Genomic DNA, 13,985 nt, shown 5'->3' on the forward strand with positions numbered 1-13,985 from the left:
TTTCAAAATTAATTTCAAGGCTATAAATATTTACAAGCAATAAAAATGATTAAAAGTAAACAGAAAACAATGGATTCCAGTAATTGCTTTAAATGGACGTGGTAGCCTCGCTGCTCGAATTTGAGCTTTGCATCAACACAAAGAAAATCCAGCACCAGTAACGAACATAAATATTTTGGATCTTGAATTGAAATAGGCGTCACTAGTAAAAGTATACTGACAGTGGTATCAATACACAGTATTTCAGCGCCTGGCCGAGTACTGTTAGTGGACGTTTGAATTCAGAGTGACGCACCTTAGTTGACTTATGTTAAAGGATTCAAATTCCTTTTGGAAGATTATTTTAATTAAATATCGAAATAAATTCTTAATATTAAAGTGAAGGATATGATACATGAAACTACCTATCTGTGGTTGCAGGGGTCGAGTTTCAGCTCCTGGTCCCGTATCTCTACTTGCCACTTGATGGATTCACTGCTTCCTAGCGTCGTGGGCTCTGTCGTACCTGCTCTTAAAACTGTGTGTGGAGCCTGTCTACTCTTCGTTAAGGTCATTCCACTTCCTGACTATTATGAGGCTGAAGAAATACTTTCTGCCATCCCTCCGGCTCATCTTTATCTGGCTCCAGCACTTATTATTCTCCATCCTTATTCCTTTGTTATATATCAAGGCTAAGGGATTGAATACCTTATTTTTCCCTCTTCTCTTCTTCCACTGTCTCCAGCATAAATGTCAAGACTGTATTAGGGTGGGAAAGGCCTGCTGTGTAGGCGATACCTCTCGTCAGTAAAGCTACCCATGTGATGCACATGGGTCTTATGTATCAACTTGGCTTTATTGTACACCATTAACATAATGGTGGAATTCAACACATGAAGTAAAGAAGTAAAGTTTTAATTTGAACAGCAGCAGTAGTAGTAGTAGTAACTAGTAGTAATAGTAGCAATAAGGGTAATAGTAGCAGTATTAATACTGTCATTTTTAAATCCTATTTTTTTTTCATTTCCTGTTAAATTCTGTTACATGCTTTTCGATACAGCAGAGTAATTCTGTTTGTCAAACTTTTCACGTTTGCAGTATGACCAGAGGGATTGATGGAGAGGGAGAGAGCCTTCTGCTTCGCTATCCTCATCTCGTCAGTCTAGACACGTACCCACTCCTAGACAATAGTTTATTTTCTGAGCATGTTGTGTCTTATCCACATACTCTGTTATACTCTCTTCCTTACTCTGTCTTTGATTCCTTTCTCTTCCTTTATATTCTCCATTCCCTCTTTCTGTTCGTCTCCTCTTCTTCCTTTCTGTATTCTTCTACCCGTCATGGATTCATCTTTTTCAGATTACGGTGCAGTTTAATCCACTCTGGGACCCAAGACAATTTTATCAACCCCTCTCTTCCTTCTTCCCTCCTTTATTCCCTCAATTTCTCTTCCCTCCATTATTATCTCCTTTTTTTCCCTTTCACTTCTTCCCTTTCTACCCCTTGTTCCTTTTCTCTCCCTTCTTTCCATTAACCCTTCTTTCATTTCCTTCCATTTCTTCTCATTTATTTTCTTATATTTCCTTCCCCTCTTCTTCCTTTCTCATTTTTCATATCTCATCTCCGTTTTCGTCTCCTTGCCTCTTTCCTCTTCCTGCCCTTCTCCATTCTTCCCTTCCCTTCTCTTCCATCTTCGTTTCTCCTTAACTCGATCAATCCTCCTTTTCCATTTCCTCCCAGTGTAGTCTTCCCTTCTCGTCTTTTCTTCCTCTCCATAAAAAACTATTATCAGATATATTGGGTGTAGGAGACCGTAAATTCCTCCCTGGGTCACCTTAATATGATTGAAGGAAAGTCTCTTTTAAATGATCTGGTTGAAGGAGTTGTGGTCCCTCATGTAATGTGGTTGTCTCCCCGTGCGCTCTGCCTCAACCAATCGTTCATTTCTGGACGATAACTTATCGTTCACTGAGTTACAGTACCCATGTTTTTAAAGGAACACCCGGGGATGTTATTTAATAAGAGTTTATAATTTTAGTTGGGCCATCTGAGCGGCTAGTTCATTGTGCATCCAATGCTAATCCAGTGGGCAGTAATGCCTAAAGAAGTCTTATTAATAATAATAATCTTTATTTCTACAAGTACAAATGCAATGTATACAGGAGTAGCTGACATCATTGACATGCTATTACTACTGCTATATAGAAAGCACCTTGTTACGCAAAGCATTTCGGGAAAATTAGGTAAATTTTGTCCCCAGGATACGACTCACACTAGTCGACTAACATCAGGTGCCTATTTTACTAACAGGTGAATAGGGATAACAGACGTTTTAAGGAAACACGTCCTAATGTTTCCATCCATACCGGGGATCGAACCACGGACCTCATTGTTGAGGTTGAGGATTATGCCACTTATATATTAGAATATTTACTGTGTTACGCAAGTGTTTTATTCTTCGCAAATGATATATATCAAACCTTACCAGGCACAGTTACATTACAGCAAATGTTACATTCCTATTCCCATCAGTTACTTAGTGTGGGGGACATAGCTGGCATTGCTGATAGATTATTTTAGTTTCCTTTGTGGGATCTTTACTTCTGTCACATAGAGGGTTAAATATCTCTCGCTCTTCTTGCCTGTATGCACTTATGCATATATTACTGCTACAGTTACTACTGAACCATACCACAGGTGGGGATAGAACCCGCGATCAGTTATAAAACTCCAGACCGACGCGTTAGCCACTGGGCCAGCTGGCTACAATGATATTCATCCAACTAGATATATTTATACACTCTAGGAAGGATAGCATAGAATCTTATTGTACCCATCTGGCCCAGTGGCTAACGCGTCGATCTGGAGTTCTATGACTGATCGCGAGTTCTATCCCCACCCGTTGTATGGTTTGTTTGCAATCGTGTCATTACGATTTCGTGAAACAGTTACTACTGTTAATACTGGTGTTCCCATTACTACTACTACCATAATTACTGCTTCTACCATTACTACTACTACTACCATTACTACTACTACTACCATTACTACTACTACTACCATTACTACTGCTGCTACTAATACTACTACTATTATTACTACTACTACAGTTACTACTGTTAATATTTCTTCTTTAAATTAATACAAGCGTGGTATAGCCTCACACACGCCATTATATTTTACTGTTTAATCAGACCATTATACAGAATGATAAGCAAATCTTACCAATTCCATCATAATGACTATTTTACAACCACCCTCCACTCATTTCTCATCACTCTCACTTAAGTGCAGCTTACATGTACACTATATCACTGCTGCAAAGTATGAATTAAGGACACTGAGTATTTTTATTGGGAAACGTTTCGCCCGTTGGAGGATTTATTAAATTGAGGCAACCCTCAGTGGGCAAAAATGCCTCCTAATAAACAGTGTGTAGTTACATGTGCGTGTGTGTCATGAGAGAGAGAGGGAGAGAGAGAGAGAGAGAGAGATTGGTTACTGAAACTTCAGAAAGATCAGACAGAGCAGTATTAGCACTGTATAAGAATACAAACAAGATCAAAGAAGGGTGAGGGCTCCGAGAGAGAGAGAGAGAGAACAAATTTAATATCTACAATAATGACTCTCCTGTTAAGTTATTATTTTCTTTACTTTCAGATCGTAGGTCCTTCTCAAGATTGATGTCCTGACTCTAGAGGACACAGTCATCAACTCCTTCCACTCTTATCTTCTCCCGTCCACTAAGCGAGGAGTCCTGGGGCATCACCTGCAGGACACAGCGCTGGAATCACTAGTCACTGACCAACAGTAGTTCGCAATACATTACACACACACACGTCCTGGAAATTGTGTTCGAATTGAATGGAAATATGTGTTTATTCTCAGGGACTTGCTGGAAAATATTTCGGGAGACGCATTTCCAGGAACTGTGAAAGAAAGATATTTAGGTATCTCAGAGGAAATAAGTTCCGTTTAAAAGTTCTTCATTCAGAGGGTCCAGATATAGCGTGGAAAAAATGACACTATTCAGAATACAGAAAATATACGGTGGAGGCGGAAGAAAATGGGACAAAATTAAAAGTTTGAAACTTCACATAGAGCGAACAAGCGACATATAGAAAGTAATAAACATGGATCCTAATATTTATACTGAATCCTAGTGATAAACTTGGCCTCTTGCACCTGTAGTTACGTAGATCAATATCGTAACATTTGATAACAGTGAACCTGGATCATTTATAACAACATAATACACGAATCAGTGTGTGTGTGTTTTATACAGAAATATTTGGCAGATACGAAGATTTTAAATAAAAATTGTGGGAGTTCCTTCGTTGGAGTGAGGTGTAATGGTGAGAGAGGAGAGGCGGTGGTAATGATTAAAAGCTTGAAAACAGGATGAAAAGGAAAAGACAAAAAAAGGATGAAAAACAAGAGGAGATAAAAAGAAAACACAGAGAGGCAGACAAGAGGAAAAAGGGAAACGTAGAAGTGTTTCACTTTGGCTCGCTTCTCTTTTCTGGGAAACTGGAACCATTGATACGTGCAATAACATTACAAAGAATAGTTGAATATACAAATATAAGGTGCTGAATCGACTGTTCTGAACATCAACTCCAGTGGAAACAGTTTGCATTGTTTGAATTTTGGGGGGTATAAGCCTAGCTTAAATTCTGTATAATTAAATAAAATCATTGTAAAAGTTTCAAATTTTGAACGTGGTCTATGTACAAAAATTTACGAATGGTTTTACGGAAGATAAAATTGTAAAGCTTAGAGTGTGAGTGACGCCCAGAAAGATGTATCATAGAGAAAAATATATTATTGCGAACAAAGTAAAAGAAGAGATAATGGTTAAGTCCATTATTACTATATCCTGAAAAACCTTTCACTCTTTAGGGGAACAATATCTGGGACACCTACCAAGGTACCATCGTGGATCAAAACACCTGCCAAGGTACCATCGTGGATCAAAACACCTGCAAAGGGACCATCGTGGATCAAAACACCAGCCAAGGGACCATCGTGGATCAAAACACCTGCCTAGGTACCATCGTGGATCAAAACACCTACCAAGATACCACCGTGGATCAAAACACCTGCCAAGGTACCATCGTGGATCAAAACACCTGCCAAGGTACCATCGTGGATCAAAACACCAGCCAAGGTACCATCGTGGATCAAAACACCTGCCTAGGTACCATCGTAGATCAAGATGTCTGTAGAGAAGGCTGACGTGCGGGAGCTGCCGGATAAGTTTCTGGGTCAAATCATCCACAATCTGGCGTCCTTTCCCAACGAGACGGTAGACTTCTCCAAGCCAATAATGCGGCGGTCCCTGGTCCACGTATACCCATTGTTCCTCATCCTATACTCCCTGCTAGTGGTGCTCGGCTCCGTGGGCAACGTCGCCATGGTCACCCACATCCTTCGTCGACGCCTTTACAGGGACCCTACCAGTGCCTATATGATGAATATTGGTGTGTGTAACTTCATAATGAGCGTCTTGCTGCTGCCGCTATCCCTGGCTATCCTCCTCATACAGAACTGGATCTTCGGCAGCTTTCTCTGCTACTTCGTGCCTATGTTGCAGGTTAGTGTTTGGTAAACCACAGAACGGATAGGGATTGAACCTATGGTAAGCGGTTCCTAAGATTCACTTACCGTGGGTTCAAACCCCACCCGTTCCGTGGTTTGTTTGCAATCGTGTTATTACGATTTCGTGAGTCTTGGGTAGTGTGTGGTGTTTGCTGGAAGAGTGCTAGTGTAGTGAATTATTATCGTAGGGTAGCTTCATACACTTTGAATAGGGAATCCCTTTATTGCAGTAACGTTTGTAAAGTATATAGCAAAAAATAAAAACCTTTTATAAAGCATATTAGCATTCTGAGGTCAGGTCAGGTGGTGGAGAGGTCATTGAAGACGAAGTCAGTTAATATCAAGAATACAAGGCCTGGATGTGAGCATAAAGTCGAGGCGTGTTATGCTTCATGCCATGATTCTGGACAGTGTTTGAAATGGGTTATTTAATGCTTGTATTCTGTTTTATGGTTTTGTGAGGTGGGAAGCAGCTGCCTCAAGGCATTTTCGTTTTGCTATTTCGTTTTCATATTTGTGATTTTTCCCAGTTCCCGAGTTGTGAGTATAGGCTACGATGGACCACAAGCACACTATAAGCTCGTTCATTCTGCTTGCATATTTGTGTTGCTGAAGGCTTGTTTACACATTTCGACCTATCTCATTGTTACAGAATATGTTACTTGCCCCACACGGAACACTGTAAACTCCTGCTGTGGAAATAAATGGTATAAAATACCGACACAATGGCAATATAAACACAAATGCAGTATAATGTGATCCTTTATTGACTACGTTTCGCCCACACAGTGGGCTTTTTCAAGTCACAAACAGAACTGTTCTGTTTGTGACTTGAAAAAGCCCACTGTGTGGGCGATACGTAGTCAATAAAGGATCACATTATACTGCATTTGTGTTTATATTGCCAAACTCCTGCTGTGTTGGTGGTTTTGAAATTACAGCATGCGAGACTAAATCATTGTCTACCCTCTGTTATTATACTTTATGTGGAGCAGTAAACTCGTCTGATTCATCCTGATAATAAACAGCTGTAAACAAGATATACTAGAATATTTTATTATAAAGAGTTTTCCTCACGAGCAGCTTGATAATGGTCTGGTGAGCAAAACGTTTCGCAATAAAACGTTTTAGCGTTACATACGTGTCATATAATCTAATACAGAACCGGATCAACAGCAGCTTCTCATCTCTCCATGGCCATGTTGAAAGTGAGTGTTGATAGTGCAGTGTAGTGTGTATTACAATGTAGTTATTATTAAAGTTGACTTCAAACCTGAAACGAAGCTTACTATTATATATCAACGCACCCTCTTGTGAGGGTCGTGCTGACGGAAGTAGGACGGCCATTGTCTAGGAGGCCTAAGTTGACCTTGATGACGGTCGGTCCAGTAATGGTTATCCTTCTTGATGTTACGACCGAAATCTGGGTGACGAGCCTAGGATGGTGATTCATCTCGATGTTACGGCAAAATCCTGGCTCACGGATGTCAGACGGTGGTCGTCTAAAGCAGTGGTTCCCAACCTTTTCTTACTCCCGCACCCCTATAAAATTTTTGCTCTAACCTCGCACCCCCTACAATTTAAACTTTGTTCAAGGATAAAGGATGTGGAATCATACTAAATTATGTTGCTGATAGCAACACGCATGTCTGCCTGTGCATTCAAACGATTTCTAGATTTTGTCTTAATTGACAAGAGTACTAAATCCTGATTCACATAAGTAAGTTGTCGCAAATGGAATGAGCACAGTTAGTGCAGTTTCACAGTCTTGGAAATAGAACTATAGCCGAGCACCAATGCTCTTCCAAAGTTTTACTCTCAAATTGCATTTCAAGAGCACGATTTGAACGCAGATCTATAAGATCTTCTTTCAGCTCTCCATCATCAAGTGATGGACGCTTCTCGCACCCCCAGGAATGATGTCTCGCACCCCCAGGAATGATGTCTCGCACCCCCAGGGGGTGCGAGCACCCCAGGTTGGGAACCCCTGGTCTAAAGGTATAATGCAATGACTGACGAGATCCATACGTTAGAATCTCTGACATAACAAGGAATGCTAGGACAAAGCGTTCAAATTCTGGTTGCAGTAGGTAATATGTTTATAAAATACTCTCTCTTTTCAAGAGTTGACCATCATAAATACCGTTTGGCAACTGGTGCATGAGATAAGAATAAGATGAAAATATTTCTCTGAGTTCCTAGCCGCTGGAGTGTTCCCGTGGTTGAAGCAAGCACACGGCGGGTCCAGCTAATAGTGGCCTGGAGGAGTACGGCTCCTTCCGGTCTTCATCTCAGATTCAACTATTTATAATTATATCACAATAAGATATGTGAAACCACTTCTTATATATTGAGAGACAAACGGGGAGAGAGAAAACCATTACGTAAAATGAGTCTAGAACATAAAGGGGCAAAAACGTAGTAATGGGTGATACTGACTTTGAAAAGTAAAGAAGGGACTGTAGCTCGAGGCGCTACATACTAATTGGAGGGGAGCATGTAACGCCTGAAAAACTGTGGCGCCATTGTATAACCTGAAGGGTGGTGGAGGGAGAGAACAGCAGGTAGTGATGAAGAGAATAGCAACTGGTGGTGGAAGAAGATAACATGTTATGTAAAAGGACACAAGTGCAACTAATATGACATTTTATTGTGTCAACGTTTCGCTCTGCAGGAGCTTTATCAAGCCGTTATGGCTTGATAAAGCTCCTGGAGAGCGAAACGTTGCCACGATAAAATGTCATTAGTTGCACTTGTGTCCTTTTTACCTTACATATTGTTGGTAATTCTACCAACACTACAAGAAGATAACAGCTGGTGGTGAAGGGAGAGGAGAGGAGCTGGTGGTGAAGGAGAGTACAGCAGCTGGTGCAGGCTGTTTCATACCAGATGGCTGGAGGAAGGACCGCGTATATAATTTTAGACACCCGCTCCTGGCTTGTTGTGTGAGCGACGTTAAGTTACCTGGTGAAGCAGCGATGATGTGATGTCTACTGCGTTCTCTCATCTCAGTTAGGTCGTGATGGTGTAACATTTATCCACAGTCAGTGGCTGCTATGCAGTCCAATGGCACCAATAAACAAAACATTTTCTAACAGAGGCATGTACCTCCCATAGCGTATTGCCAAGACTTATTCAAAATCTAACAGCACAGCTCTTCCGCACCGCCACTATCCCTGGTTCAGTTCCCAGTCAATATCTGTAATCCCAAGAGATCTGAACACTCCAGCTGTCTCTGCTTCGGTTGCTAATGATGCTTCTGGTTTCATTATTGTTGTTGCCCCTGATGATAATGGTGCTGCCGTTGCTGCTGGCGCTGCCGTTGCTGCTGGTGCTGCCGCTGCTGTTGGTGCTGCCGTTGTTGCTGGTACTGCTGTTGCTGGTATTGCCGTTGCTGTTGTACTGACTTTGCTGCTTGTGCTACCGTTGCTGCTGGTGCTACCGTTGCTGCTGGTGCTGCCGTTGCTGTTATAATAAACAGATGCAGGATGAAGGCGAGGCCAAATGTATTGTCAGATAATTGTATGCTAACCATCAGACTCTGCTGTGTGTAATTACCCTAATGAATTGATAACTTTGGCCGAGTTAGTAGGTCAGATGAGGATGCGTTGTGGTGGCAATGTTGGTAGCGGGCAATGGAGGGGCAGGGTGGTTGAAAATTAGGGTGATGGCGATTGTATGGTGGAGTTTAGAGTGATTTTGACGGAGATAATGGTTATAATAATGGTGTGTAAGTGATGGTGGTGATGAAGCTTGGGATGGTGGTGGTATCTGGTCATGATCATCAGCCTTTTGCATCGCTTGAAGCTCAAATGGTAAACTTTTAATTTGAAGCTCTTGTTAATCTCTTAATATAAAGCTTTGGTTAAGCTTTAGAGCCTGTCGACTATCAGCGATAAGAATTAAAATAAGCTGTAATACGAGTAAAAGCCTATGAATATATATATGTCGTGCCGAATAGGCAGAACTTGCGATCTTGGCTTAAATAGCAACGTTCATCTTGGCATATAGGACAAGTGAAAATTTGTGTATGCAATAATTTCGCCAAGATCTTTCTGAACCTAACGAAAAAAATATATTTCACTGTGTTTGTATAGTATTAAATTATTGTAAAAAAATCTAAAATATATTTAGTTGGGTTAGGCTAAAATAAATTGTTCTTGTTATAATAAGGTTAGGTAAGTTTTCTAAGATTCTTTTGGTGCAAAATTAAAAATTTTTACATTAACATTAATGAAAAAATATATCTTTAAACGTATAACAGAAAATTTTTGAAAGGACTTAATTTTAAATGAGTTCTTGCTAATTGACCAGTTTTACATATTCGGCACGACATATATATATATATATATATATATATATATATATATATATATATATATATATATATATATATATATATATATATATATATATATATATAACAATAATAATCTTTATTTTTACAAGTACATGTACAAGGTATACAGGCCTAGCTGACATTATTGACATACTACTATATAGTAAGCCACTTGTTATGCAGAATATTTCGGGCAAATTAGATCAGTTTTGCCCAGGATGCGACCCACACCAGTCGACTAACACTCAGGTACCCATTTTACTGAGAATGTTCCAGAAACTCGTGTCTACAAAGATCCCTACATACTTATTTACCAGCTCTGCTCCAAGATCGTCGTAATGTTTCATAATCGTAGGACCCCAGGGACGATGAGTCCCTCTGCCCAACCTCCCTAGGCTTTCCTAGGAAATTCACACCTATGTTTCTATGTATATTGCATAAACCTGCGTAACTGCACTCATATGTTGGATGTAAATAGACTAACTACTACTATTAGCTACTTATTATAGTATACCGTCGAAATGTTGACAGTATTACTAGTGTAGTACATGTAAGCTGAATACAGTTTATAAAGAGGCTCCCTTCCCAAGCCTTAGCTGCACCCTGTGCATGCGCCGCCAGCCATCTTTCTCAAGTTTTCTCTAGGCTCAGGGACTGTACCCCTCAGGGAAGGTTCCTTGGTGTTGGTGAGGGGCTCTTGATTTAGGGAATTGGATCTGTGCTCCAGTTCCCCGAATTAAGCCTGAATGCCTTCCACATCCCCCCCCAGGCGCTGTATAATCCTCCGGGTTTAGCGCTTCCCCCTTGATTATAATAATAATAATCAGGGACTGTAGACGGACAGACTGCGACTCTGCCACGTATTACTAATATATCGCTTCCCATAACAGTCCATTGGTGCTTTCCTTGCTACCATTTCCCGTATGTATACCGAACCCATCAACACACACACATACACACCAATAGCTATATATCGACCCCTGCAACCACAAATGAGTACACACACACAGTAGGGGCCAGTGAAGAGGCGGAGCCAGGAGCTATGACTCGACCCCTGCAACCACAAATAGGTGAGTACACACACACACACACACACACACACACACACACACAAGGAAAAGGATCTTGGGGTGAGTATAACACCGAACACATCTGAGGCGCACATCAACCAAATAACTGCTACGGCATACTCCGGTACCTCAGTAAAGAGTCGTTCAGGACTCTGTACACCGTGTACATCAGGCCCTTATTAGAGTATGCAGCTCCAGTTTGGAACCCACATTTGGCCAAGCACGTCAGGAAATTAGAGAAAGTGCAAAAGTTTGCAACGAGACTAGTTCCAGAGTTAAGGGGTATGTCCCATGAGGAGAGGTTAAAGGAAATCGACCTGACGACACTGGAGGACATGATAACATATAAAATACTGAGAGGAATCAGCAAGGTGAACAGGGACAGGATGTTCCAGAGATGGGACACACCAACAAGGGGTCACAATCGGGAGTTGAAGACTTAAATGAGTCACAGGGATGTCAGGAAGAATTTCTTCAGTCACGGAGTTGTCAGGAAGTGGAATAGTCTGGAAAGGAACAGGGAGTGACCTAGTAGCGACTAGTGAAGAGGCGGGGCCAGTAGTTATGAATCGACCCCTGCAACCACAATTAGGTGAGTACACACACACACACACACACATTCGTAGGCTTTTGCTCGTATCAGATATTGCTATAGATTGTGAGTTAATCGTTATGAAACTGTGTTAATATTTATGGTAATATCTGTGGTAATATCCATAGTAATATCTGGAGTAATATCTATGGTAATATCACTGGTAATATCTATGGTAATATGTGTGGTAATATTTGTGGTAATATCCATGGTAATATCTATGGTAATACCTATGGTAATGTGTGTGGTAATATCTATGGTAATGTGTGTGGTAATATCTATGGTAATGTGTGTGGTAATATCTGTGGTAATGTGTGTGGTTATATTTATGGTAATATCTATGGTAATATCTCTGGTAATATTTGTGGTAATACCTATGGTAATATTTGCGGTAATACCTATGGTAATATCTATGGTAATATGTGGTAACATGTTTATTAAGCATCCGATAAACAGATTGTCGAGGTCTGGGCCATGATGATTCCCCCCCCCCCTTGCTCTCTTGTAAATTTACTTGTAAAGGACTTAGTTAATTGGAAAAAACTTAGATTCTGACTGGTAGATCTACATGGACGGGGACGTCAGTGAAAAAACGGTTAAAACTAGTCAGTTTACAGGTGGGCCAGTGAGAGCTGTTCACATGTTTAATAAGTGGGGTAAGAATTTTATTAGACATTTTGATAGTCTTCAGATCATTCGAGCCTTCAAAAAAGGTGCACTCATACTGATTAGGGACTCTCTGATTCAAGGAATTAGAGGATACCCTTCCCTTGGATGAAGACTGATAACCTCTCATTCCCTTGGTGCTGTATGACACGTGTTTATTGGTTCCTCGTTCATATTACCATTACCGTTGTAAATCACTTGCAAAAAGTCTTTGTTTTAAGATATAAACCAAGAATTTAGTGAGGGAAAAAATACAGGGGCAAAAAATGCTTTTATTGGGACAACTTTTCGCTCTTTGTAGATTGACACTTTCACTCTGTACAGAGCGAAACATTGTCACAATGAAAACCTTTTCTGTACCTATCTATTCAGTATTACTGATGAATAACATACACGTGCAAAACTTATCCATCTTCAAAGATATCTAAGTGTTGTACGTGTCTTGTTCATTCACTCGTCGGTAATGCATACCATTACTAATATGATTCTTCAGTACTGTCAGCAGCCGGCTTTTGTATCTAAAAAACTAAGTGGTAATATACCTTAAAATTCTGAGATGGTCAGGACACTTAAAACATATTCTGTGTGTTGACGTCGAGGACTGATAGAATCGACCCACAAAGATAAAAGCCTGTGTGTGGATGGTGATCAACTCAGCAGAGGCACTAAAAATACTGTGACAACAGACATCACTGAACCTGGACAAGCCACTCCAGGTGGAGAAGGAACCTGAAAGTAGACAAGACGTATTCTGAGAACGAAGAAGAAGGGTGATGGATTATAGTCCCTGCTAACCACTAAAATCTTAGGGATCAAACGGCGCCTGTCGAATGAGATTCAATTACATTGATTCTATAAAAGTATATTTTGACTGAGCAGCTATCAGCTTTATTGGATGACTAGTTGTTTACATTCAGAATACCCAAAACTCACCACGTCGAGCTTGTGAGTTTTGGATGGAGGATGGCGATGAAAACAAAATAGCAAGTTGCTAGTGAGCAATAGAAAGAAAACGTTGAAAAAGTGTGGAATTTCTGCAGCGAGCAACTTCAAAGGAAGAATGGAAGTCCGGGAAAGCTTTAAAACTCCTTTAAGAATTTTTCTATGTTTTGAGCTAAGGACACACAACTGAGATGTGCTTAATTGAGCAACTTATGTATTAAAGCATTTGGACTCAGCGTTAGAGCTCAGAGGAGCTCACAAGCAGATACAGCTTTAAAAATGAGGAATATTTTTTTGAAGCCAACTTGTTGTGAACAATGGCGCAAGAAGTAAGCCGTGTGTAGCAAAAAACAAACAGGCAAAGGAGGAAGGGGAGGTGGTTGAAAAAATAAAAGAAAGGGTAGTGTTTGTGTATTTAATGAATTTTACTCGCTAAGTTGTGTTTGTGGAAGCTCAGAGAGTAATCCCGACAAGGCCTCTTATGTTGATTGGCTTGGGGGTCATATAGTGGCCTCTAACCTCTTGGGCCACATCGTAAAATATTTGTTTATATGTGTGTGCGCGCGCGCAATTACTCATACCCTAAGTAATTTTCCTTCATAGGAATGGTTGTAGCACTTCAACCTTTTATTTAACTCATTCTAAGGTTCCAACACGTTAAGAGACCATACAATAAGTGTCAGGGGCCCGAGACTGTTCAACTGCCTCCCAGCATACATAAGGGGGATTACCAACAGACCCCTGGCAGTCTTCAAGCTGGCACTGGACAAGCACCTAAAGTCGGTTCCTGACCAGC

At 40.6% G+C, this 13,985-nt stretch overlaps 1 protein-coding gene across 1 annotated transcript in view; it reads left to right on the plus strand.

Annotated features, from left to right (window-relative positions):
- Positions 1 to 3,639: 3,639 nt before the first annotated feature.
- LOC128700233 (orexin/Hypocretin receptor type 1) overlaps positions 3,640 to 13,985 on the plus strand; it is a 220,932-nt gene continuing 210,586 nt past the window's right edge. Inside the window, exon 1 of the mRNA XM_070100787.1 lies at positions 3,640 to 5,575. Coding sequence (XP_069956888.1) covers positions 5,198 to 5,575 — 378 coding nt within the window. The 5' untranslated portion in view covers positions 3,640 to 5,197. The remainder of the gene's footprint in view (positions 5,576 to 13,985) is intronic.

Source organism: Cherax quadricarinatus, chromosome 74 (genome assembly GCF_038502225.1).
Source record: "Cherax quadricarinatus isolate ZL_2023a chromosome 74, ASM3850222v1, whole genome shotgun sequence".
NCBI lineage: Eukaryota > Metazoa > Arthropoda > Malacostraca > Decapoda > Parastacidae > Cherax > Cherax quadricarinatus.